Source organism: Labrus mixtus, chromosome 5 (genome assembly GCF_963584025.1).
Source record: "Labrus mixtus chromosome 5, fLabMix1.1, whole genome shotgun sequence".
Taxonomy (NCBI): Eukaryota; Metazoa; Chordata; class Actinopteri; order Labriformes; family Labridae; genus Labrus; species Labrus mixtus.
In genome coordinates this window covers 11,889,632-11,916,925 of record NC_083616.1, presented here as the reverse complement: position 1 = coordinate 11,916,925, position 27,294 = coordinate 11,889,632, and the positions used below count along the sequence as shown (strand labels likewise).

Here is a 27,294-nt window from a genome sequence, read left to right as displayed (position 1 = left end):
TGAAAAACTCTTCATATGCAGTTAGCACAACACTGCAGATAACCTACTGAGCCCCCCTCATGAATGGGCTGCTCTCACTTCACCTGAGCTGGTGTGGCACAGTCAGACTGGCCTGCCCAGCCATGCTTCAGCCTGGCACGAGGTGAATGACCTACAGTCTGTGTGAGGTGTGAGAGCCAGCCAGAGGAGAGGAGAGGAGAGCTGAGAAAACCACTCGCGTAAGAGAGGACAAGAGAAGAAGGATGTGTTCAGGGTTGACCTGTCTGCAGCCGAGGCCACAGCAGCACGGGAGCTAAATCACCAGAAAAAAAAGTAATGTAAACAACACTTAAACAAACAGAGAGAGAGAGAGAGCTGTCAGAGAACTCCTTAAAAATGCATTTGTTCACCTCAAAGCAGTCCCTGCTCTCATAATTATTATTTAAGCAGAGCAGACAATGAACTCAACTGGTTCTCATCCATTTTTCATTACAAAATGAGTGGATCTAATCTCAGCATGCTGCCAGGGTCCTAAATTACTTCCTGGGAAGCTGCCAAGTCTGGAGTTCTGCAAACTCAGGAATTTTCCACTGGTTAACTTCCTAAATAGACGGCATTACTTCAGTGTTATTGCACTGCTTGCTTCAATCAATGCTCATCTCTATCACGCCTGTGATAGAGATGAGTTATTTAATCCTGTCTACATGGGAACATTTTTGAGGGATTATATGGGTTTAACCAGGGCGGAGTGGCAAATGTGCCCTGTGGGGAAAAAGTCAGGAAGTTATTCAGCGGGTTTTTAAATTACACGAGGACATTAAACGTAATATTCACAACTTGGTCTATTAGCAAACTGACCAAACGTCCCTAATGAGCCGAGTTTCAAAATAACTGCTTTCCTTTTTAACACTCACGTAAAGTTGAATTAATTGGCCATATTCTGTCATTAAAGAAAAGGAACTGTGATGCAAAACAGAGGACAAGCTTAAAATGCTTCCCTGCATCAGAAACTTCACACAGCCGTTAGCCGTTTCCCCGGGGGTGGAAGCAGTGTGACATAAAATTAAGAGCTCGAGGCCAAAGAAAGTGATTAAGGTGACTCCGCGGCGATGTGCTGTAAAATGAGGAGGAAAACAAATGAGGAATTATCAGTCTTTCAAGAATCATCAAACCCATGCTAGTTAAAGATGCGAGATGACAGCAGAAAGATTTAGACTTCTGGTGTGTTGAAACAGAGTGAGGAGGAGGAGGAGGAGGAGGAGTAGGGAGTAAAAGGGAGAGCTAGGAGATCTTGGCTACTTTGCTGCTTAGTAGGAATGAGAAAAGCAGGTGGGTGTTGGACGCGCTGCAGACTGGGAGGGTTTGCAGAGTGGGAGTTTGTGCTTGTGATCGTCTCTCAACCACCTGTCTGGAGACGTGCTCAGGAGAAATCATAAACAAAGCGGCACAGCACGCAGATGACGGTTTCAAAACTTTATTACTAATAATGGTAACATCCTCACACAAACAAACACCAAACGTGAATGTGGAGAACCGAGTGTTCCCTGATGTCACATCATCAACGATTTCTTGGAAATAAAGTCAATCGCTTAAAAAGATAAACATGGCACAATCGACCCTTCAACAGTTTACCTCTCTGTCTGAACATCACGTCCATGTTCTCTAAAAATCCACACAGCTGACGCACAGCGATCTAATGTCACCACTTGAACGGCTCCCCATTAAACCAAACAGGAAGCAACATCTTCAGCCGCTCTTACGACGGACATGGTTCATCTGCAGCCTGACTTTTTTTTCCATGTGCATGTAAAACCACAACAATCCTGAAGCTTCACAGACACTTTTACTCAGCCTCTCAGGGGAAAGATGACGAAAACAGATCGTAGACGGGGACTGGATGATTGAATTGCGTGTGTGTGTGTGTGTGTGTTTTTTTTCTCCCTCTGCTGCCACATCAGAAATTGTCAAATGCCAAAATCAGTAAGAACTTCCAGGACTTTAGAGGTCATTTTGACTGAAGCCAACTCGCCGTATCTGTAACCTGAATACTTTCACCAGATGGAAAACACAATCTGTTCAAACTCCCCCAAAGGGATTTGGCAAGACAGTGAGTTCACAGTACACACACACACACACACACACACACACACACACACACAAAACAGATTACAGTGACAAGTATTCAGATATAGGCTACTTGTGCCAAATTAAAAGAAGAATGTCCAGACATTTGTACACCTTGAGCCACAGGAGAACATCCAACAGAGTAAAGTGAGAACAATTTCTAAGCTCCACTGTACTCTGCTCTCTCCCCTCCTCCACTTTGTTTTAGTGGCAGTGTGAACAGCCGGTGAAAAAAAAAAGACTATTTGTGCACTGACAAACACCAACCAGAAAGGGAGCAAAAGTCTTAAAAAGAAAAATCAAAGTGCACGGTTTTCTTTGTTTGACCAGCAGCTCCGTATTTTTAATAACTCGCAGCAAGCAGGAAGAACAGGACCACATTGAAAACAATAAAACGGATCTGCTGCAAAGAGCCGGTTGTAACTTTTCAACAAAAACTTGAGCACAAAACTTTTCAAGTCTCGACAAATTCACCCAGAGACCCATCCTGTTTTATTTTCAGTCTTACAACCATGCACCCACTCTTTGTGCTTTGTTATTCTATGCGACTCATGTGTGCGCTTAAAAATCTTTCAAACTGCACAAACTATGTCATACAGTACAAAACAAATGCACATAATGTTCCCTCAAACCTTTTACAAACTACAACCAGTGCTGTCATCCCTCTAAAAAGCGTCTCTCCGGTCGATCTCTCTCTCTCTCTCTCTCTCTCTCTGCAAGCTACCCAAACAGATTCGTGGCATGTTTCAGCCTCCTCTTAAAAGGTAAATCACACAGCAAAGGAAAAGAGAAAAAAAAAAAGCTCACCAGCTTTACAGGGATCCTTATAGTCGATCGCGTCTGATGTGGCAATGGGGTCCACATAGTAGCCCGGATCAATCGACTCCATATCGATCGCCAATATCACGCCGAGACAGGATAGTAGAAGCAAACATCTCGCCGTGAGATCCATTATTGTGGTGGGGGAGACGGCGAAAGGCGAGGGATAAAAGGTAAAGGACGAGAGATGGACAGAGAGAGAGAGAGAGAGAGAGAGAGAGAGAAAGAGAGAGAGAGAGAGAAATGGGAGGTTTTTGGGGAAAACGAGATCCCTCTAGAGGGCGGGTTTTAAATCCAGCCTCTCTCCGGTGATTTCTCCTTCAGCAGCCGGAGCTCCGGGCTTGTGCACAGGACTGCTTGACAAACTTTGATGATATGGCAGACCCACCGTAGCTGTGAAATGAGCTTTTACACGTCGGTGATGCCCCTGCGCGTTTTTATTGCTCCCCTGTCGTCCCATCAGGGGTCCTTGAAGAGGACACGGGGGACTATTATTTGGTTCACTTGATATTGAGTAGGCTATGAGTTATTATTGTGGTTATATTTTTCCCTCAGCTTCCTTTACACATCCTGTTTTAGGAATATAGCCTGACTTAATTCAGTGGTAGCCTATTTAATCTACCAAAGTAGAATCACCTTTAGCTCCCAGGGGCCAGAGTTTGTCAAAGAAGGCCTGTTGAAACAGTTCATATACAATTCAAAAGTTCAGCTGAAACTGTTCTTAAGAAGTTAGAACATTTTTCTTATATTTTATAGTTCATTTTAAATCTTAAAATCCCCCCCTCTAGCTTGTTTTGTTAAATCCCAGGAGCGCAAACGACAACCTAGCGTAAAAGCAGCAGAAATCCTCACGTGCGCATTCGACTCCAGCCACGCAGTCGTGACGTCACACGCACGCAGGTAGCCGATATATAAACAAACTAACCAACAGAATGAGCTTGACCTTAGTCGCTGCTTAAATTGGCCATTAAGAAGACACCAGCTAATTTTAGTGATTAGAGCGCCACCTGTTGGAGATTCCGAGAATAAATGTAAGCGTGGGTAAAACCTAAAAAAAAATCTGAGGCCAACGTACCTACCACGGGAATTTGGACAGATTTTCGTGACATTGGTTTATATCCCCCCCAGATGCAAACTATAAATCGGCCAGTGTGACAATTTACCAGCATGTTCAGAATCTGGAAGGAATCTCTACTGATACACCAAAAATGATATTGGGTGACTTTAATGGCTGTTCGTTAACATCAGTGCTGCCACATTACCAGCAATGTGTTAAGTGCCACACTAGAGGAACAAAAACCATCGATCTCTGCTATGGCAATATTAAAGCAGGCTACAAGGCAACCAGGAAGTCACCAATAGGTGCATCTGACCACGATACTGTGTTTCTGCTACCATCATACAGACAAAAATTGAAAACTGGAAAACCAAAATCAAGATCTGTGAAAGTGTGGGATGATGACAGTGTACTTGCTTTACAAGGCTGTTTTGAATGTACCGACTGGGACGTGTTTGAATGCACAGATATAAATGAACATACTGATGTAGTAACATCTTACATTAATTTCTGTGTAGATAATGTGATCCCTACCAAACAAACAAAAACACATGCAAACACTAAACCCTGGATTACCCTGGAAAAAGCTTTTACTTGAAAAAGAACAAGCTTTTAGAATAAATGACAGACATAAAGGGAAACTAATACAAAGAGATATACAAATGAAAATTAACAAAGCAAAAAGGGACTACAAAGCTAAAGTTGAGCAACTACTTACAGACAATAAAGGAAGGGAGGCTTGGCGTGGAATTAAAGCAATGATTGGCTTGAACTCCCAACAGAATAATGCTTCATATACAATTGAATTTGCCAATGACATGAACAACTTCTTCGCACGATATGAGACTGATAGTCAATCCCCATTGGAGCCTGAGGCAGACTGGAGAAATATGGCACTCCTATTCAAATAACAACTGAGGAAGTGCAGTTTGCCTTTTCCAGGATTAATGTGAGGAAATCCATCGGCCCAGATGGGTTAGACGGTAATACACTTAAAAAATGCTGTAAGCAGTTAGGTCCTGTGTTCACACAACTTTTCCAAGCTTCCTTAAATTCACAATTAATCCCAAAATCATGGAAAATATCTAAAATTATCCCATTACCAAAAAAGACAAGCCCCTCTGAATTCAATGATTTTAGACCCATTGCTCTGACCTCAGTTGTCATGAAATGTTTTGAGCGCATTGTTTTATCTCACTTAAGGTCTGAAACAAACAGTCAAATGGATCCCCAAAATTTGCATATCGAGCAAAGAGAGGTGTTGAGGATGCTACGGCTGCATTTCTTAACCAAGTTTATAAACACTTGGAAACACCATCATCTTATGTGCGTATACTGTTTGTTGATTTCTCATCTGCCTTTAACACTGTCCAGATACAACTATTGGCTGTGAAGCTGTGTAGTATGGGAGTTAACCACACCCTTACTAGGTGGATTCATAACTTCCTTTCTGAAAGGCAGCAGTTTGTTACCATCCATGGGAAAAACTCTTCAGGAATTAGCACTCACACTGGGGTACCACAAGGGTGTGTCCTCTCACCTTTGTTGTTTACTTTGTACACCAATGACTGTACAAGTCATCATGACAACTGTAAATTAATTAAGTATGCAGATGATGTTGCTCTGATAGGTCTTTTAAATGACGATGAGACCAATTACAGAGCTGAGCTAGACAACTTTTACAACTGGTGCTCTGATAACTCATTGATTTTAAATACAAAGAAAACCAAAGAAATGATTATTGATTTTAGAAGACAGTCATCTCTCTACCCTGTAAATATGAAGGACACAGAAAGTAAGTATCTTGGCACAATAATTGACAACAAACTGATATCTTTGCATATCTTGATATGCAAAGGCTCAACAGCGCCTCTATTTTTTGAGGAAACTAAGAATTTTAATGTTGACAGCACTATGCTGAAATTATTTTACAAGACTTTTATTGAAAGTGTGCTGACCTTTTGTATTCAATGTTGGGGAGGAGCACTGTCCTTACAAAATAAGAACAAACTGGACAAAGTTCTTAAACTAGGCAGCAAGATAACTGGGAAGCAAATATACAGCATTTCTTTCCTGACAGACCGGTACACACTGAATTTAGCCATCAAGATTACAGCTGACCCTCTGCACCCCCTTTGGTCAGAGTATGAACTCTTGAATTCAGGGCGCAGGTACAGAATGCCCAGGATGAGGACTAAAAGAGGCATTACATCCTTTGTACCGCGCAGTATTCAGCTGCTTAATAAGAACTGATTATACAGGACGAACTTGGCACTCTGCACTTTATTTAACTTCCTGTAAATTTTTGTTTGTATTGTGTTTTTTTAGCTCTCTGTGCAAGGCAAATTCCCCTAGGGGCAATAAAGGTTTCATTCATTCATAATAGAGCACTGATTAGAGAGGGAGGTATTATTGATCTGAACAGAAAGGGGATGCCTCTCTGGCAGGGAGGCCTAAAGTTAATCATAGCCTATATAATCTGATCACTTAGCACTAACTATTGCATCTTTTACATCACATTTTCATTTATGTTTCATGTCTTCAAAAGGCTTGCTGTCTGCTTTTCTCTTGCACTTTCCAGAACCTCTTTATCAGCTATAGTACCAACCAAATTTAAAAAAGCAGTGGCACAAATTGAAATCTAAACATTAACAGAAAGCTCTGAGCCCAAGATTAGTTATTTGTCAATACAGTATTGCATGCACTTAAATTTTTTTTTTTTAAGTGGGACTATGGCAATGCAGTGCAAAAAAAAAAGAAGCCATACAGATACATGCAGACTAAGTTAAGCACCAAACAAGTGCAAAAAGTTCATTTTAAGAGTCAAACAACAGAAACTATAATGAGCTCTCAGTCCACTTGCAGCTTGTTCAGTGCCCACACCGGTATCACTGCTCTTAATAAATATATTTATACAAACAGCTGGGCCAACATCAAGAAGCCCATACAAGCTATTCTTAAGCTGATTTTGTAGATATCGACCTTTAAGTACATTTTTTGTACGGCTAGTTGAAGTGTATTGTTTAGGACAGTTATCTGTCAGATTTTCTTCTGACTTACACCCCACAAAGTATATTACTCTCCTCAGTATTTAACAGTATAGTTCATATTAGTGTAAAAGCTGAAGGTGCTGCTAATGTTCGCTGTAATGTTAAAAAAACACTTTTAATTATAAAAAGAACCCCCAGGAAATGTGTATTTTATTAGACTACAGCCACATTTGTACCACTTATATGTGGAGTGGACTTAATGGTTAGACCTTAGGTGGACTCTGTCTGCTGCTGACAGATGATGATGGGAGACTCTACCAGCAGTTCTGTTGTTGTCTGTCTGACAACAGCCATCCTGTCTCTTACTATTACATACAAAGTCTGGTTTAGATAAGCTGGGAGAAGAGAAACACTCCTCTCTTTATCTGATCTGACCATGGCCTATGTGTGGAATGTAAGACCGGATGTGTGCTGAGATGATCAGGCTGTATCTCTGCTGCTGTCAACGCCGCAGTTTAACCATGGTGCATTAGAGTAAGTACCTTCATCATCATTTGAATAAGAAGGGTTTCATGGCTTGTTCAATTCTACAAGTGCTGAACAAACAGGAACACATCTTTAGACCGACACAATGTTAGAGTCTTGAAGCAGATTATTTTTACTGTGGCAGTTTCAAACAAAAACCCATTTACAGTCAAATTATGACAATGTACAGAGGTGGAATAGTGCCAACACAGAACATGAGGTTAAAGAGGGGGAGAGAAAAATGTGCTGATTAACATGAATGCTGACAGACTTGGACTGTCGACGTACTGTGGCTTTTACTTGAAATAGTTCTTACTATTCCACACTAGCATGGCACATTAACGTTGCTATTCAATGTGGCTTCTGAAATCAAAAGATTATGACCAATTGTGGCATTTAATTAGCAATTAAAATAAGTTTTCCTCTAACACATTATACGGTTGTCATCTTTTTTATTGTGGAAGAACACTGCTTCACAAAAAGCTATTATTATGATGAAAAGCTTTAATGATGTGAATATAATTACTGTGATAAATAATAACGAAGGCATGACTAACACGCTAGTGAAGTCATCTCACAAACACGGAGATATTTAGTTGTGACATCAAAATGCTCCACAAACAATCTGACGTTCAAGTTAATTATTTCTATCTAGTCTTTTGATTAACGAGAGGCAACATCTTCTATTTGTTGATACTTTTGTTGGCTGTACAGTGAATTATTTTACTCTGGGGTTGCAGTTTCTTCTCACATGGAATCATTCTCAGAGGATACCATGTGTTCCCATAAAACATAAAGGTGTAAATAGTGAACACAGACTGTAGCATAGAGACCAACAAAGCAATGTTATTAGAGTCTGTGCTTCCCATCTGCACACAGAGGTGATGTGTCCCAGCAGCTCAGCCCCAGTCAAGGGAGACAATACCTGGCCCTCTCCAGCCCCCTCTCAGGAGGATGGGAGGCAGGTGTTATGCGTGTTGTCGGGTAGTGTGTTCCTCATCACAGGGAGGAAACCGTCTCATCAGCAGGCTGTGGCTCCCAGATGCCTCTGGCACAGCACCAACTTCATCAGATGTGTCACCAAATCGAAAAACCTTGAGCAGAGACTTTCACTGCTGTAAAAGGGCACAAAGAAATGAATAAACTCACAGTCCAGGATAAATAATGATTCACCTACAATGTATTCATATGAAAGTCTTGACCGACATTTAGTTCTTTCGCTCTAAAAAAAAAAGGCTCCAGAGTGCATGCAGACTCTTCAGAAATAATGTGAGGGTATTTACAGCCTGATCAGATGAACATTTTCTGAAGTGCAGCTCCCTTTTGTGCACAGCCTATTTAGATAGATGGCGATAACACTTAGCTGAGGAAGTTGTTTTCACTCTGCAGTCATAGCAGGTTTTTATGTCATTTTGTAGAAAGATTGTTCATTAAAATGTGAAAAATTATTACTCAACCCTATATCCCCCCCCCCAAGCATACTCTAAAATAAAGGGGCATCTGTAAAAAAAAAACACATCTTTACCAACAATTTGAATAAAAGCGGTGATCCACACATCAAACTTCTGTTAAAAGAATAAGGAATTTGTTCATTTGTTCATACACTCAAACAACTCCTCTGTGCACTCATTTGTTGTGTGTGTGTTATGTTCTACACTTGGTGTGTAATGTAAATTTAAAATAACCTGATAATTGCAGGAAAGGATGGACATTTGGAGCAGATTTTTATTTATGATAAAACACAAAAATCATGGCACTATGGAAGCAGTGACAGTGAAGGTATTCATGATAAACCCAGATACATTTCCTTGCATTGTATGGACAATGTCATCATTTATAAAAACAGAAAAGGCAGATGTTCAATGAATACAGATCAACACATGCAGCTACATGTAAGTTATCATATAAAGAGCTATAGGTCAAATGTGCCTACATGAGGAGTCGTCAAATGGTTAATTAAGACACACCTTAGGCTCACTGGTGCGAGCCGGCATCATGTCAGCAGTTTGGCTGAGAGATCCCCCTCTACTGGGCTGTGCTCCTCGGAGGGTGACTGTTATCGATGTGGGGGCTTTTTGCCCTACCGACACACAAACAAAACCACTTTACACTAACAGCTACTCATGCTTATCCCCAAAATTAAACTTTTAGCATCACATTCTGACACAGATGTTGCCAAATATGTCGTGAAGAAATCATCAGGAGGACCTGTTTTGTTGTTATTAAACAAATTAAAACAACAGCAGGGTGTTTGACATGAAGATAATGGAGAATTAAAACAAGTTTGACGTTTAAGTCAAGCAAGAGGAGAGAGCAATGTAACTGATTCACAGTAAAATAAATAAAAAAACAGCAGCAATGAAAAAGTGAGTTTGATTCCAGTCTTTATTGTTACAACAAGGACACAACTTGAGTAATGCCATGGGCTGATTTTTTTTTGCTTTATAACATGTCTCTCTGAGATGTCAGCATCAATTTATGGATATTCTAAGCAGGTGATTGAATGAAAGGATTTACAACATGAAGAGGCAAACAAAATGAACACAAACATGGAATGGCTAATGCTAACAAAAAAATCTGAAAAACAAAAAGCACCATGGATTTAACTTTTGAGTTTCTTATTAAATTGGTCAACCTCACAAACCTCATATTTCACTTAAATCATGATTTTTCTGTATCAAATAGTTTCATACGATTAAATTGTTCAATGGCATCAATTTTCTACATTAACACTGGCTCAAGCATGAACTTGAAACTCAAACTTTTGACCATATGATTTCCCCATAGCGCTTCTGAAAATGAAACATTAACATATTTGAAGTTGTCCTTTGATGCTGAATAGCTGCACATCTGACTCTAACACCTGTCAGGCTCTTCCAGACAAACTTTCAACACATACGTAGACTGAGTGGCTCTCTACTGTCCTCTACAGTGATGATCCTCCCTGGCCTACAGATGTCCTGAACTACTGTTACCAAAACAAAGGATGAGTGAACCCTGGGCTTTCAGCGTGGCCGTTTTGTTTTGGCAGCGCGAGACATACCGGCAGTCTGATTGGTGATGTGCGCCAAGCCGGGTAAGCTGCTGGCAAGTTTGGCCAGCCCACCGTTGGTGAGCAGCTGGTGGATGGCGGTGTTTTTAGCCACTCCTCCTGTGGTGACCACAGGCACCGTCCGGAGCAGAGTTCCACTGCTGGTACAGACCGAGCCCAGGACCTGACTCTGAGGCTTCCCACAGACCGCCTGAAGATGGAGGAGAAGAGTGCACATAGTGTTAAGGACTCATAGTAAATGTGCATAAATACATACCAAGGGTTCATTTCATTTAATGCCATCAGAAAACTTTTGTGACAGTAGGCACAGTTTCCCACGGTATGTACACATTTTGTTGTTGTTTACAGGCTGATGTAAATGCACGAGTGCATTAGTGCATGTATCCCATTCTATAAAGCTTCACCAACATACACTTTTTTGAGTCCAGGAAGCACTAGGCTTTAGGCTGTATTTCGAATATAGCAATATATGCAAGAGTTACCTGGGTGCTGCCTGTGTTTGCTGCTGCAGAGGGCAGGCTAGGAGCTTTGGTGACGATCTCCTGAAGAGTGAAACTTAGACCTTGAAGTAGACTGCTGGCGGAAGCCGCTGCATACAAACAAAAAGACAGTGAATTGATGGGGTGAAAACTCAGGTGAAATGAATGCTAAATACATTTCTACTCCAACTCAATCTCTCCCCCCCCAGCCTAATCTAGATTGACACACACACACACACCACATGAAAGACATGTCCAAAGGGTAAGGTCTGGGACGAGACATACAGCGATGGCGCAAGAGGTGATCAATGATGATGTTTGCTTAAATATGTTCTCCTCACACACTGATCTCATCCAGAGGTCCAAACTTTAATCTCTCTCTACAAAGCTGTTAGAGGCTAGCTGCTTGTTTTGCTGAAGCAACTGCATTGAGATTAGCTGCACAGTTGAGACTTCAAACAGCGTGCAGGGCAGGACAGGACAGAGATACCTTGGGCAGTAGCCGGAGCTTGCGCCTGGGCTGTTGTGGACGACCCTGACACCATGCAAGGCTGCACGCTGCTGCTGAATGAGTTGGAGCCTGGGGACAGGGCACCAGACACCTCTGAGACACTACCAGACCTGCAGTGACACACATAACCACCAGTCCACTCAGGAGCTACCCCAGGAAGTGCTGTTTGGCCATCACTCAGCTTCTCTGAGTCCACCACTCATTAATCCCTCTGCACCAGACACACTTTGTACAAAAGGCTGGGGATTGGGCATGTTTATGGGTTTAAGCGCTCTAGACTGAATGTGCCTGTGTGTAGCAGGGCACATTAGCTTACCGTTGGCTTGTGAGAAGTCCAGAGAGCTCCTTGGCTCCAGCAACAGTCTGTCCAACAGTCACTGTTAAGGGCTTCCCAGAAACACCCACTGCATGAAAAGGAATCAAATCACCTGTTATTTAACTTGTACATTAATACACTTGTACATTTCATTTGGCCTTCAGAAAAATACTGACACAAGCACAACTTGGTAGTCATATGTTGCAATTGGTACAATACTTTTTATGAAATAAATTGCTCTACTTTCTCTTGAGCAATATTCTAAAGAGAACAAAAACATGTCTCTGTTCAAATCATTTTATCTAGAGATCTGTATGTACTTCAGATTCATCTGCAGTATACTGATTATATCAATCCACGTCACAAGTAAGAGGAGTATCATCTCTGAGTATCCACTCTGATCCTGATTTTAAAAAAGCCTTGGAAAGTTCTCTCAGTGATCAAAGAAACCAGAATAATCCTTCAAAGTAAATGTCAATTTACTGCTTCCAAAATGTCCTACCTTCCTGTGTAGCCGGGCTGATGGTGCCCCCTGCTGACTCACTTTGGGAAACAATGGTGACCTTGATCTTTGCTCTCTTTGAGACTTTGCTTGGAGTGGGACTAGGCATCTGCCTCCTCTTGCCATGCGATCTCACTTCATCTCTGTCCAGGCCTTCCATCTGATCACTGGTCACTGGCACTGCACCACAAAAACAAACAAACAAACATAAGAACAGATAGGCTAATCAAGTGACTTTGACCTTGACTGTTTTAGCTCCTACTATTAATTTTTAATCCTAAATGTTTTCCCATTTGTACCGTCTTTATTCTACTACCACTTGCTGAAGTGTTTAGCAATATTGAACATGCACTTTTTAGATATTCTATTGTGAGATATGTAATATTCACAGCACTGGGCGTTAAATGAGTGCAGTGTTTAAATATGTGACTTTCATATTCAAAACTTGGGCAATGGAAACACAGGAAGAAGTGAAAAAAAGACAAAGAGGAAAGAGAAAGAAGAGAGATAGATTAGATACTTACCAAAAATACAAGGAGGTGTGCCAGGAGGAAGATTTTTCCTCACAAGCATGTTTTGTTTCATAAAAGCAGCAAACTGAGCTGGAATGATAGGAAAAAAAGACGGAAAGAAAGTTTGAAGAGAAAGGACAAAAAGAGAGGAGAGTATTTCAGTCATGTTCCATCTTGCCCCATCATATGTTGTGTTGTGATAATTGCTTTTTACAAGCAGCCAGTTTCACATCTCATATATCATCGCGTCTGCTCGGCTGATGCAGAAGTTGGGGTGAATGACTCTTTGTAACATGTTTATATAAAGAAGTGGGGGCAAATGTGAGTACTGTGTATGCACAGGTACCAAGGATCACTCTGTACATGTGGGTGAGAGTGAATCTGTAGGTAATGTATTAGTTGAGCATGTGGTGAACTTTATCAAAAGTTCTATTCCTTATCGGGAGTGCTGACGTATTAGTGCTTACAAAACTAACCTTGAGCCTGTTTGTGGGTGAGTACTGTGCCCGAGCGCTGCATGTGTGTCTTGAGGAGCTGTGTTGCTGTGATCAGGCTGGACTTCTGTGCTGGTGACAGACCAGATGTCTTAGGTTTGGGACTTGAAGTGGGACTGCTGCAGACACTAGACAGATCCTGAATACAAGATTTAAGATGAGAAACACACAAGTAATTCATTAATGGTTTCAGGAACTAAACAATGTACACATTGTAAATGTATTGTGTTAAAAGCATCCAATGAGACCAGCTCGTTAAGTTTCAGCTCTTTTTATGACTCGTTCCAAGTAAAGGGAGCAGCAAACGCCTTCAAAACATTACCGTAGACCAGCATAGACATAAAAGTGGCAGCAACCAGCCTCTTCTTGGACTCAAAAGAGAGGCACAATTTGATATTAAAGAACTTGCCTGCCATACCAACCCTACAAGTTTGTGTGGGATCCTCATTCAAAAAGATAATTTACAGATATCAGTCCTGAATTCAGTGACTATAGTAAGCAAAAACAGTTAAAACCTGGAGGAAAAAAGAAATACCACAACTGCTTTCACTGATTTTCAGTAATTTCTGGTCAGATAGTCTAAAACGTCCCCAATGTTGGGGATTTGAAGCAATGGATGCATTCCTTCACTATATCAGTGTGCTATTCTATGCAGAAGTAAAGATATCAGAAAGTATTTACAGGGTGAACTAATTAATGCAGCCCTGGTGGTTCCTGTTACTGAAAGAAAATCGTTGACATTTCAAACCTCTTAAAAACTGATGTTACTGACCTCAGAGCCTGAAGGTGAGATGGGAACTCTAAGAGCAGGGGATGAAGGTCGTCCTCGCTCCATGTCAAAGGGAAGTTCACGTCGAGGCCTTTTCTTCTTCTCTGTGTCCATGTCCCTCATCTCACCTGAGCCATGACTGTGCCCCTCTGCTCGTGTGAGGACACCTGACAAGAAGTCAGCTATCTCATCCTGCCAGTCAGGAATCAAAGAAGAAAAAGTCCTCCTCATCATAGATATAATTGCTTTTAAAAGATATTGCAAAAGTTGAGAAACACTACAGACTTAACTTTGTAAAATGATATTTCAAGATATAATGACCAACCTGAACACAGCGATCCACCATGGTCTGTGTTAGTCCCTCTGATTTCATCTTGGCTGAATTGATTCTGTGGAGGGAGACAATTTAATGTTTCTACCACAACTAAATGACATCAAAATCTTTACACTGAATTAAAAAGAGTACTATTTGTTTGTTTGTTTTCTTCTGACACTTCAAATCAATGGTTGTGACTGACCTGAGGTTGTCGTCTGCTCCTCCCACCAACACCATGCTGTTGTCTGCCCGCAGCTTCTCTCTGAACTCCTCCATGCCTTCGATGCTACACTGCAGAGCGTTCTGGCCGACCACAAACAGGACTGGGGTCTTCATGTCAAGCAGGGGGTCGTCCACATCCTGCAAACCAATAACACCTCAACCTTTACTACAAGAAACAACGAAAATTAAGAAGTATTAACATGAAAAGGGAAAACTGCAGATTGTAATTCCTCAGTTCTTACCCCTCTTGGCCCGTTGACTGTCAGAAGGGGTAAGCCGAGACATACCACAGCTGTCAGATACTCCATAAGAGATACCTGTAGTCAAGCAGTGGTTAATAAACTAATGTAACCTTGTAAAAAAAAAGAAGATAATCTGCTTCTTTCCACAGATCAGATCTATAAATGACTTACGTGACAAGCAATGAGAGCGCCTGTGTTCCAGCCAACGAGGATAATGGGTTTGTGGGGGAAGTGACTGTGCACCTGGTGGATACATTTTAAACACAATCAATTCAGCTGCAGACATATCAAGTACAACATGAAATATTAGACTACTAAAGAAGCATTTTACAGAGTTTGTTTTTCTTTGTTGTCCTTACAAACAATGATCATAAAACCTTTCAGGTAACTGGAAATACGTCATTTTTGTGTAACGAATTTCAAAGAGACATTTAACACATTAGGTCAAGCATTTCATTTTTGTCAAATGTGCACGTACAGAGGATGATGTGTTAGTAATGAACAACAAAAAGAAAGTACACTGCCAGGATTAAGAAAATGTAGAAAAGACTGAGGAGGATTATACATTTTTATTTTAAATTAATAACTGCATCATAAACTAATGAAGCAAGCTGTTTTGTAGGGTCAGAGTTGAGGACTTAAAAAAATGTTTTTTTATTATTTAGTTTAAGACATCAAGGTCTTATTTTAAACAAATTTGGACAGCAACAAGCAATATTCGTGAAGCATGTATTTCACCAACATCACTATTAGGGGGCACCGTATGATGGTTATGTCGTCCACACAATGTACAGAGGCTATAGTCCTCGTCGCAGAGGCCATGGGTTTGAATCTGACCTCGGCCCTTTATTGCATACCCCCCCCCCCTCTCCTATCTCTCTTCAGCTGTCCTATCCAATAAGGGCCCCCCACAAAAAAAAACAAAAAAACAAGAACTCACCACCAAACTACAAACATCACTATCACACTTGAAAAACAGTTACCGGTAGATGATTTCCAAACAGAACGTCCTACCTCCATGACCTTTGCCCTCACAGTGCCCAACATGTGCTCTAAGCACTGAGTGATGCCAATGTTTGCTCCGCTGTTCACGTGACTGTGCACTGGGATGACCTGACACAAGAACAGTTGTTATAGGATCTTTATCTAATATTCATTAAAACATACTTTGGTTAGACATGCAGATTTCTTCAAGAAATACCTTTCCCAAACAAGAGAGCTGCGACTGCCAGAATCTCATTCGCCGTGAAGTAGAGAGGGCCGGATTGGTGGGGCTTGATGGCGCTATTAGGATGAGTGGTGATCCAGGAAGCTTGCACTGAAACATGAAATCAACAGATACGGTTGTGGTTTTGAACTGCTAAAGATCACAGAGAACAAAGGAAAAAAGCTGGATAGACTTAAAGTGTTTACTGGTTTATTCTGGGACAGGACTCCTACAGCGGGGTCCCAGGGTCGTTTCAGTAGTAGTGACAGGGCCTCTGCACTCGGCGCTCCAGTCTTTGTCGTCGTTAGAAGCATTCTGTCGATCAGTAAGGGCAACTTCACAGACACAAAGAGTAATAGTGATGAATCCAGAATCCTAGAGCACACACCTGACAGGATATGCAGACTATTTTATAATACATTCTAATAGACAGTTCATACCTTGCTTTTGAGAGTCTGCAACACATCCAGGTATGCAGCTAGCATAGCAAGGCTTAAGGATTCAATCATAATGTTGTGTAACCACTGCGTCAATTTGGTGTCCCAGTTCACACTAGCTAAGGCATGGCGGACCTTCCTTGCACACTTGTCAACAGCTATCCTCCGCAAGATTGGCTCATTGGAAGCCTAAGATAAAAAAAGAATAAAACAAGAAACCTTATTTGAACCACTCGATACAGCCTGATTAAAAAATATTCACAACAATGCAGAAATTGAATCTACAAAACTTAAAAATAAGTGTTGTCTCGCCAATTTTATTTGGCTTCAGTTACAAAATTAACATGACCTCATCAGGCTCCTTCTCTTTCAATATTTACATTTAACATTTGATTAGTTGATGTTTTGTTACAAATATTAACAGTTTAAGCAAATATGAGGGTTAAAATAAATGAAAACAGCATTTTGTCATTTTATGATCTGTTGTAGAAGGGTTTTTGCCAAACCCATTTGTTATTCCCTTTTAATCTTTGCATGCAAGAAAACATCCATGAGCATTAGATTAATCCCACAGAAAGGTAATATAAGCCATATGAACACTAGTGTCAAACAAACGAAATGAAGCATTGCATTTCACATAATCATAACCTGGTGATTACACACAGCAATAAATGTTGAACTCAATTCATTTCAGCACTCACAAAGTTTGCAGAAGGACATCCAAAAATCCTTCAAATGTACAGATCTTAAAAATAAAATGGAATAAAAAGATTCAAACTTACATGTTCGTTGGCCAAACGGGCTAGTCTTTCACCTTGCAGAGCTTTAAGTACTTTATTGAACAGTTTGTTCTGGGCCACTGACCATCCCATCCTGAAACAGAATACAATGCACTCTAATTTAGAGCAACACTTATTTTATAGTAACATTAGAATGTAAGGTAATACAGCAGAAAATAACAGGGGGATAAAGAGAGGATCCCTTCAGAGGTTTAATTACTTGTTTATATGTTCCTCCCAGTCCTCTGGTGGAGGAGGACTCTCAGCAACTGTTCGAGCAAACAGAACATGTCGCTCACACTCCTTCATCACACTTAAAGCTTTCTGGTTATCATACAGAGGAACAGGTATCGGGGTGACTGTTTCCACATCTATGACAGAATCACTGTCTCTGCAGACAAAGAAAGAAGATCAAGTTACTACAAGGCAAAAAACTGCTTATCGATTACATTGATGACCATTTAATTCATTTAATCACAGCAATGAAACACGATTGGAAGGCTAATGACAACTGTAGTACGATACCCAATCCAGGTACAGATAATGATTCATTTTGACTCACAATAAGGCTTCAGGCTGGCGACGAGGGGTAACAAACAGCGTCCTTGTGGGACGGGCGCTGCTGGCATCTGGGTGGGCGTTCCATGGCTTGGCATAGCTGTGGTCCAGAAAAACCAAATCCAGCTCTCTCTCATGAGCTGACAACTGGAAAAGCAGGGATGTCCCCATCTTTCGTGCCGATAACTGGAAATCCTTATCCCCACCTCGTTGCATCCTCTTCCTGGGCCCAATGGGCCCCGGGAAGGGCTCAAACAATCTTGTCAGTGCTGACCAAACTAGCACAAAAGAAACACAAACTCTGAGCAAACTGTGATTTAAAAACAATATAAAGAAGTTAAATACATAATCCAAAATGAAAACACAGTTGCAGCGATGAATGCAGCAAAAACTGAGAAGAAAAAAATGTGACAGTGAAAGCACAAATTAAGGCTTATAATGTCACTTAGTGCACAACAGATCTGAATATATAATCCTGTTTCTCCCCTTAAATTAAGTATTTTTTAAAATCTTTGTAGCATGATGTGAATCAGTTCTGCCGGTTATGAAATAACTTTTCTTCACACTGTGCTGCTTGATGTAGTGTTTGTTCATTTGGGCAGGCAGGTCAGTTCAGTACGATGGGCAGTTCACGCAGGAATTTGGTAAGCCACATATTTAAAGTAATGTAAACGTACAAAATACGTCTAAGCAAGAAACCAAAATTGATGCTTGCAGGTTTTCTCAGAATGAGCTTAATTTAAAATATTACATGCACACACACACATATCTAATGATACATGCAAACATATGTATCTACATGGAAACAAATGTGATTTTAAGAGTGTCAAACCTTATGAAAGTGGCCTACTTTCTGACAGAAACAACCCTTCATACTATGAGATAAACATGATTTTCTTATGTTGAATCTACAGCTGCTGCAATAGCACTAAAAACTCAACAATTAAACAATATTTTTCACGTTTAAATGAAAAAAATAATACTAATAAATAAATATTGAGAGATTCCTTCAAATCAATTGCATTTTACTATAAAACAACATTTGCTCTCATTAGGTTTTGAATTGCAGGTTAAAAAAACACGTTTAAAGATGTTATAATGGACTTTCTGGTAAATAGTAAATAAACTGTAAATCATGTAGTTAGGGACATTTGTTACAGCCCTATTACAATGTGACATTCATACATACACGTATCCACAGACAGCCCATTACTGAAACATAATGTACCTTATTAGATTAAAAACGTTCACTGTAAAATGGATTATACAATATTGAGACCTGTTAGGGAATATGACTTCTAAGCCAAACATTAAAAAGCGCTTACTTGAGAGTTCCACATCCACTACAGGTTATTTCTAGCTCAATGTTTATCATTAATTTCAACACTATGTAAGGGGACCTACGGCCGTGGGCTGGCCTTGCATGCTAACATTAGCTTAGCAGGCTAACCGCGTACTAAAAGGCGCTATCGCTGACTGCTGAGGCTCACCTTTTTACTTTATAGCTCCATGTTTGTCTTGACGCTTAAAACACTTCTGTCGAGACAAGTAAGACCAACAAAAGGCACTTCTCTGTTCATTTAAAGGGTTATAGACAGCACAAATATAATGTGCGTACAAGCTCCCCTTCCTTTTGTTGTGTGGTTTGTTGCCATGTATTACTCCGTATCCTCCCTTTACAAAGCGGTTAGAAAACGACAGACAGTTGGGGCGTCATTGCAGCAAAAACTGGCAACCCAGATTGTGGCGCGTCAGTGGATGACGCAAAACATGGACTGGATTCCTACAGCCTAATTGTATTCCAACACCATAGACTGTTATTATTTACGGTCCATGATTCCACCACAGTGTGGTAAATTTCACACCCTCTCTCTACAAAATACGCTGATAATTTCTAAAACATATGACAAAACTAAAATATTCCTGTGCTTGATCAGTTATTAAAAGATGGAGATATAGCTTCCATGAACTTTAGATACATTTTGGTTTAAGTAATTCACACCTCTTTCAGTATTTACAGCTGAAATCTATACTGCACAATTATACAATTAAAAACATCACTCTGGACAATAAAAAATTGGATATTCAATAAAAAGATGCAGCCACTGGAGGAACTGTCTACAAATTACTGTGTCATTCCTTTGCTTATTGTAACACATCTATGCTCGCACAATGGGAGAAAGATCTGGGTGTACACCACAACAGATCAGTGGAATGCAATACTGAGTCATTTAAATCACCTCTCAAAATGTGTAAGTTACAAAATTATCCAAATGAAAATTCTGTGGCGGTCATATAGCCTATCACCCCACACAAATTGAAGAAAATGAACTGTAATGTTTCTGATTTGTGCTGGCATGGGTCCAGAAATTCTGGATCAGTGTGAAAGATCTTCTGTGCAAAATACTTAAACTTCACATTAAGTCCAAAAGTGGGTATACTGGGAAATAAGATAGATGGGGTACCTTCAAAAGAATAACAACATTGATTGGATTAGCTTTTCTATCTGTCAAACGGATAACACTTATTAATTGGACGGTGAGAAAGCCGAATTGTTTTGACATGGACAGCTGGCTTAAAGGCTACTTGGAGTTGGTGTCTATGGAGCAAGCATCATCCTTTATTGAAGATCTGGGCAGTGACCTAAGACGTTCTTTGAGCCTTATCCTGTCTGGCTTAAAAAGGTGTAATTATACAGTTAGATGATGTTGTTTAACACCCTGGAGGTTATTATGGATATGTACATGTATAGGTATGTGTAGCCTACATGTGTATGCGTGTGTATCTTAATATGTACAGTCTATGGTATATTTTTATGTACAGTTGCAGGAAAAAGTATGTGAACCCTTTGGAATTTCCTAGTTTTCTGATTAAATTGGTCATAAAATGTGTTCTGATCTTCATCTAAGTCTCAACAATAGACAAACACAGTCTGCTTAAACTAATACCACACAAACAATTATATGTTTTCATGTTTTTAATGAACACAACATGTAAACATTCACAGTGCAGGGTGGAAAAATTATGTGAACCCCTAGGCTAATGACTTCTCACAGAGCTAATTGTAGTCAGGAGTCAGCCAACCTGCAGTCCAATCAATGAGACGAGATTGGAGGTGTTGGTTAAAGCTGCCCTGCTCTTTAAAAAACACACTCCAGTTTTGAGTTTGCTACTCTCAAGAAGCATTGCCTGATGTGAACCATGCCTCGCACAAAAGAGCTCTCAGAAGACCTACGATTAAGAATTGTTGACTTGCATAAAGCTGGAAAGGGTTACAAAAGAATCTCCAAAAGCCTCGATGTTCATCAGTCCACGGTAAGACAAATTGTCTATAAATGGAGAAAGTTCAGCACTGTTGCTACTCTCCCTAGAAGTGGCCGTCCTGTAAAGATGACTGCAAGAGCACAGCGCAGAATGCTCAATGAGGTGAAGAAGAATCCTAGAGTGTCAACTAAAGACTTACACAAATCTCTGGCACATGCTAACATCTCTGTTGACGAATCTACGATACGTAAAACACTAAACAAGAATGGAGTTCATGGTGAGGACACCACGGGGAAAGCCACTGCTGTCTAAAAAAACATTGCTGCATGTTTGAAGTTTGCAAAAGAGCACCTGGATGTTCCACAGCACTAGTGGCAAAACATCCTGTGGACAGATGAAATCAAAGGTGAGTTCTTTGGAAGGAACACACAACATGATGTGTGGAGGAATAAAGGCACAGCACACCAACATCAAAACCTCATCCCAACTGTGAAGTATGGTGGAGGGGGCATCATGGTTTGGGGCTGCTTTGCTGCATCAGGGCCTGGACAGATTGCTATCATCGACGGAAAAATGAATTCCCAAGTTTATCAAGACATTTTGCAGGAAAACTTAAGGCCATTTGTCCACCAATTGAAGCTCAACAGAAGATGGGTGATGCAACAGGACAACAACCCAAAGCACAGAAGTAAATCAACAACAGAATGGATTCAACAAAATAAAATACGCCTTCTGGAGTGGCCCAGTCAGAGTCCTGACCTCAACCCGATAGAGATGCTGTGGCATGACCTCAAGAGAGAGATTCACACCAAACATCCCAAGAATATTGCTGAACTGAAAAAGTTTTGTAAAGAGGAATGGTCCAAAATTCCTCCTGACCGTTGTGCAGGTCTGATCTGCAACTACAGGAAACGTTTGGTTGAGGTTATTGCTGCCAAAGGAGGGTCAACCAGTTATTAAATCCAAGGGTTCACATACTTTTTCCACCCTGCACTGTGAATGTTTACATGTTGTGTTCAACAAAAACATATAATTGTTTGTGTGGTATTAGTTTAAGCAGACTGTGTTTGTCTATTGTTGTGACTTAGATGAAGATCAGAACACATTTTATGACCAATTTAATCAGAAAACTAGGAAATTCCAAAGGGTTCACATACTTTTTCCTGCAACTGTATATGCATCTTCTCTCTTTCTTTTTTTAAACACACCCATTTTATATCACAATCTGAAACCAATATATATGTGGTAAATGAATTTGTTTATTTATTACTGTGCATGCATATGTATACATGTAGTATGTATGTATATGGATCAATTTGTATTCTTTATCATTTTTGTAACCATGTAATTTAGAATAGTCACCCCCCATCCCCTCTCCTTCCATGTCTCTGTCCAAGCCATGTCCTGCTGAGGGGCAGCTGGGCATCTGATCTGAGGCGTGAGCGGTTAGGTCTTCACTTCAGTGCCCTCCTCACAGAACGAGGCTACCACTGTTGTCTTTTATTGTTTGTTTATGTTTTGTTTTGTTTTGTTTTGTTGCACATGGCTGTCTTGGTGTGTTTTATCCTGCCCTGTCAGGATGTCTTTGTTCTATAATTTTGACAAACTAAATAAAATATATATGTTTTTATATATATTATTTTGATATAGGACTATATATTTTTTTTTTAATTCCAAAACAATACCTGTGTGAGTAATAGTTATTATTTTGTGTTTTCAATCTCATGGGAAAAAAGAGTTTCAGTTGAAAACAGTGTTTCTGTTGCCCAGTGCTGAAAAGGGATAGATTTATCAAAAGACGGTCTTGAAAGCAAACAACAACCTAAATCTGATTAATTTTGTTGTGGGAGAGAAAGGACATCTGTGTATGTCTGACTTGTGCTGTTTTCGTATGTGCACTTTTAAATTGCTTCTGTAAAGCACTTTGGGTTCCTGTCTTGAAAAGTGCTCTGAACATACAGTATTATCAGTGTTAGGTGGGAGTTATTTCTGTAGTAGATGAACAATGATGAAACCGTGAAACAGACTGTGGATCATCTTAGATTTATTCAGCCATGGTCAGACAACATAGAAACACACATGGCTGACAAAGAGCAGACCATCGCTGACCCATGCTGACCAAGATCTCACAATAATTGACAATCATGGGCAAAGTGTCCATCATGGGCAAAGTCTTCATCACACAGTGTTGCTTATGTTCTGCTAGAAGGTATAGCCCACAAATTCCTTTCCATTTGGGTACATCACTTTAAAGTAATAAAGATGACATGACACTGATTTGTATACGTAACAGTTGTTGACAACAGGTTGGCTCCTATCCAAACATAGATCTGCTACAATTTAGATGTTTCACCAGGTTACAGCTTCACCCTAAGATGGTTGACACAATTCAAAGATATATCCACAAAATTATCAAGATGAATGAATTCATGAAAATACGTACTAACAATTAGTCTATTTATTCTTATGATCCAGACAGTTTATGATAAGATGATCATCTCCGGTCATGATGTGTCAACTAATGATATCCCAACATGTTTTCTTGTTTTGAGGAAATTGAGGCTGAGGGATGGTCCAATGCAAACAACAAATGAATACATTTTATATTCAAATTCAACCTCAAATCAGCATAACGTATTCCTAATAGCAGTGACTCTGTGAACTATCTTTTTCAAATTATGTGATTAACCTGTATGTTCTTTTTTTTCATTTTAAGATTTAAACAAACAGCTGTGACCTCTTATAAACTGACAACCCCCTTCCTGTTATTTGACTCCAAAGTCCCTGTAGACACACTGCTTAAAAGACAGCGCTCTGCTTGAAGAACAATAGATTTATCGTTTTACTCAAACAGGATTCACAAGAGACAGGCATTCATTTCCTGCAACCATGGTGAGTTTTTTTTTAAATTGCTGTGATGTTAAATTTTGTTCTTGGGAGCTGTCTTTGTGTTATGTTTGGATAAAGTCATGTTAATCATGGATGTTAAGAAAACTGTATAACAATCTAGTGAACTGTCTATATAGCAGGGGTCTCATGTTGTGGTTTAATAAAATAGCCTAACTAAAAATCACATGAATATCCAAGTTGCCAAATAGCATATGAACATATGGGTTCAGTATGCTGCAGTAAAATATTAAAACATTGTTTCTGTTTTCCTTCTGTAGAAATTTTTGGCTCTATCTCTGATGCTATGTGCACTTTTGTCCATGTCAAATGCTCAATGCTACTCTAAGACCCTAAAACCAGGTAAAACAGGAACCTGTGCACGCATAAAGCTTTTTGATTCTGTACATTAATTATAGCCCTACAATATATAACAAGTTATCCTCATATCCAAAATATAGTTGAAATTCACCCAGGATGCCATGTAATAACTGTGGATACATTTTTTTGTAGGCACGACCCATTGTCAAGACGATACAGATATGACATGGCATGCAGTAGGATCTAAATGGAGAAACAGTGACTGTATGGACTGTTCTTGTAGTGGATGTTGTGCCGGGTAAGTAGATATATCACAACATTTCAGATTCTTCTAAAAGAAAAAAATTTTTTTAATTACAGACACATTTACATTTTGTAATATTAATTGTGTCGAACTGTGATTGCAGGTATTCAACCCCCAGGTCGTTCCCGGATGACTGCACGTCAGTGTTTGATCCAGAGGCATGTGAATACAAAGTGTTCAAGAAGAATGACCCATCTGTTCAATGTATGATTTTTGGTGCAGTTGGAAAATAATACACTGGTCTGAAGTGTTATCCTTTTGTTGTTGTTGTTGAACTAGGTAGAATCTGTGTGTGTGTGTGTGTGTGTGTGTGTGTGTGTGTGTGTGTGTATCTCAGCGAGGAAACACTGCCCCCTGTTTTAGTTCGAGAACAAGCAGAGAACACGGCTGCTAGTCAAAACAAAAAACAACAATAACAAAAAAAATGAAATAAAAAAAAATAAAAAACATTGAGGATTTTTCTGTTTTTTTAAGGGCTTGATATGGCCTGTTGACACACAATTAAAAGACTTGTGGCCACCTGATTACCCATTCCACTGGCACACTTAAACACACTTAACAAATAATTTATAATTTCACACACTTTTTCGAGTTATATTGGTGTTTTCAGTGATTCATGAGAGATCTTGTTTATTACTGCTACAGCATGAACATTTCATTAGCATCCGCACATGCGTGTCATGGCAGCTGCCTCTGACAGCTTCACTTGCACAGCTCACTACACTTGGATTGTACATTCAGATGGATTGTAGCACAGGTTTTCATAAAGTAGAAGACTATGGCAATTTTTTTCTAAAAATAACAGTTCCAAGCCAAAAGCCAGGAAAAAAACATCTAAACAAAAGAAAATCCACGGAAGAATCGAGGGAGAGTGACAAAGTATGAAAACAGGAAGAACAAGTTCGACCCCTTGGCAAGACCGCTGGATTCGGCTCGAACATGATGTAGGCTAAATCAAAATTAGCCTATTGCCATATCTGCCAATCAGTGCCGACATATAAGGACACATAGGCTAAGTACAGTATAGAAAGGATAAGGTAAGTTAGCTAAGAAATAAAACATAGGCCTAATATTCCTGGGCCAGCGGTTACAAGGGTGGGGCCAAGGGTCTTGAAAAGCCACTTCGCTTAGTGTCAACCTCTGTCTTTGCATATCAATCAATTAATCAATCAATTGTTATTTGTATAGCGCCAATTCATATTTAATGTTATCTGGAGACGCTTTACAAAAGAGCAGATAAAAGAGCATACTCATTGTTAACAAAAATGGGATGGGGAAGATGGGATGAGATGTGGGAAGGATTTCTCCTTTGTAGGCCTATTCCTCACGTTCCTGTTCTCCACACTTGCTTGCCGCTGAGGTGGAGGTCGGAGCAGGCTGTGCATGAATGTAAGCTATCCTATAAACGAAAAGATGCAGGGGAGAAAAGAATGTTCATTTAATTTTTTAACCAGGCTGTAAACATGTTCATTTCTGGTTTAAAGAACTGGCCTTTTTGAATGTGGTGTATATGTGACATCCGGGGCTCTTGGAGCCAGCGTCAAGTGGACACTCTACGATCTGTAGGATTTTGCACTTCCGTATTGGCTTAATTTTTCAACACTTCTGAGATTCGCTTTTTTTCTTTTTCTTTTTCCATTTTTACTTCTGAGATTCCCGATACACGTGTGACATGCCCTGCTTACGTTAGCAATCCTGAAGCTCTATCTTGTTAACATGCACCCTAATTGAAAACAGAGCAGCTTGACTCAAATCAAGTAGCCTCAGGTGTGAAAAATACGGCAAATGCGGAAGTCCAAAAATCTGCAGTTCCTTGAGTGTCCACTAATGTACGGCTCTTAAAAAATAAGAAAAAAAGTATGTGGGTCAACATTTTTTCACTGAAATTTGACTTATGATGTGGGTCAACATATTTTCAAACTTTCAGCCATGACACAGCCTTACATCGACACAATTACAATAATCTGAGTCCAAGCTTTCTCCTACCAATGTGATCTTATACACACTAACTGTCTCAGAGCAGCCATAAATATATAATGTTATATCACTCAGGAACACTGATAGAACAGAAATGACAATAAAATACACAAGTCATATTTCACTTAGGTTAGACTTGGTCTGACTGTCCTGAGGTTTCTGTGTCTCTATGAGGCACAGAGAGATGTGGATGACAGCCCTGGAATGGCTCATGTTCATATAAATGTAAATATTAAAATTCAATGCCATTTCTTACCTCAAATATTCTCGTCGCTTGGAGCTTTTGGCTCTATATCTTAAAAGACAACATTGGACAGTGCCTGTGTTTTCAAATTGTTATCTGTGTTTACATCTTGTGCAATTTCTGCACACAACAATATGCACATTTTAATTGTGTTTTGCTCTGAACTTATTGGTTGTAAACAGTTTCTTGATCATGTAATGTTTATGAATTGTGCTGCTGCCCTCTTTGCCAGGTCACCCATGTGAAAGAGATCATGCCCTCAATGGGTCAATTACCTGGATAAATAAATTTTAACAGTGTATGTTTTTGCAAGAGTTTAGTCTGAGTAGCGTGTGTGTGTATGTGAAAGGAAAGTATGTTTATTTATATGCAAACAAAAAATGTATTTATGTATACAAGCAAAGCATT

The 27,294-nt window shown here is 39.9% G+C and overlaps 3 protein-coding genes across 6 annotated transcripts in view; 1 reads left to right on the top strand and 2 right to left on the bottom strand.

Moving 5' to 3' along the window:
• bmp1a (bone morphogenetic protein 1a) overlaps positions 1 to 3,156 on the bottom strand; it is a 28,556-nt gene extending 25,400 nt beyond the window's left edge. The window contains exon 1 of the mRNA XM_061037857.1: positions 2,911 to 3,156. Within this exon, the coding sequence (XP_060893840.1) occupies positions 2,911 to 3,055 (145 nt within the window). The 5' untranslated portion in view covers positions 3,056 to 3,156. The remainder of the gene's footprint in view (positions 1 to 2,910) is intronic.
• Positions 3,157 to 9,861: 6,705 nt separating this feature from the next.
• On the bottom strand, positions 9,862 to 19,553 carry kansl3 (KAT8 regulatory NSL complex subunit 3). 4 transcript variants are annotated; one of them, XM_061037858.1, is made up of 20 exons: positions 19,381 to 19,553; positions 17,895 to 18,168; positions 17,553 to 17,723; positions 17,336 to 17,426; positions 16,557 to 16,742; positions 16,323 to 16,451; positions 16,111 to 16,227; positions 15,924 to 16,022; positions 15,081 to 15,152; positions 14,910 to 14,984; positions 14,648 to 14,805; positions 14,455 to 14,518; positions 14,133 to 14,321; positions 13,343 to 13,499; positions 12,879 to 12,956; positions 12,355 to 12,534; positions 11,853 to 11,940; positions 11,516 to 11,646; positions 11,029 to 11,135; positions 9,862 to 10,736 (listed from the first exon to the last, which is right to left on the bottom strand). In XM_061037858.1, exons 2-20 carry the CDS (start codon positions 18,104 to 18,106, stop codon positions 10,500 to 10,502), a joined length of 2,541 nt encoding a protein of 846 aa, XP_060893841.1. In that variant the 5' UTR covers positions 18,107 to 18,168; positions 19,381 to 19,553; the 3' UTR covers positions 9,862 to 10,499. The 4 variants fall into 4 exon arrangements, with proteins under 4 accessions (XP_060893841.1, XP_060893842.1, XP_060893844.1 ...); XM_061037859.1 differs by lacking the exon at positions 12,879 to 12,956 and having other exon boundaries at positions 19,381 to 19,552; XM_061037860.1 differs by lacking the exon at positions 11,516 to 11,646 and having other exon boundaries at positions 10,598 to 10,736; positions 19,381 to 19,552.
• A 4,373-nt stretch (positions 19,554 to 23,926) lies between these two features.
• LOC132974067 (beta-microseminoprotein-like) lies at positions 23,927 to 24,916 on the top strand. The gene is made up of 4 exons (XM_061037866.1): positions 23,927 to 24,046; positions 24,322 to 24,403; positions 24,554 to 24,659; positions 24,769 to 24,916. Exons 1-4 carry the CDS (start codon positions 24,044 to 24,046, stop codon positions 24,896 to 24,898), a joined length of 321 nt encoding a protein of 106 aa, XP_060893849.1. The 5' UTR covers positions 23,927 to 24,043; the 3' UTR covers positions 24,899 to 24,916.
• The last annotated feature ends 2,378 nt before the right edge of the window (positions 24,917 to 27,294 follow it).

Excerpts from the sequence above, each read along its gene's own strand:
- kansl3 (XM_061037858.1), bottom strand. The coding sequence starts at position 18,106 with ATGCAACGAGGTGGGGATAAGGATTTCCAGTTATCGGCACGAAAGATG. Across the intron at positions 16,452-16,556 it reads TGCAGACTCTCAAAAGCAAG|TTGCCCTTACTGATCGACAG; the intron begins GTATGAACTGTC and ends GTGTCTGTGAAG. Across the intron at positions 14,806-14,909 it reads CAGTCAACGGGCCAAGAGGG|GATGTGGACGACCCCCTGCT; the intron begins GTAAGAACTGAG and ends ATTGGTTTGCAG.
- LOC132974067 (XM_061037866.1), top strand. Across the intron at positions 24,404-24,553 it reads CTCTAAGACCCTAAAACCAG|GCACGACCCATTGTCAAGAC; the intron begins GTAAAACAGGAA and ends ATTTTTTTGTAG. Across the intron at positions 24,660-24,768 it reads TGTAGTGGATGTTGTGCCGG|GTATTCAACCCCCAGGTCGT; the intron begins GTAAGTAGATAT and ends CTGTGATTGCAG.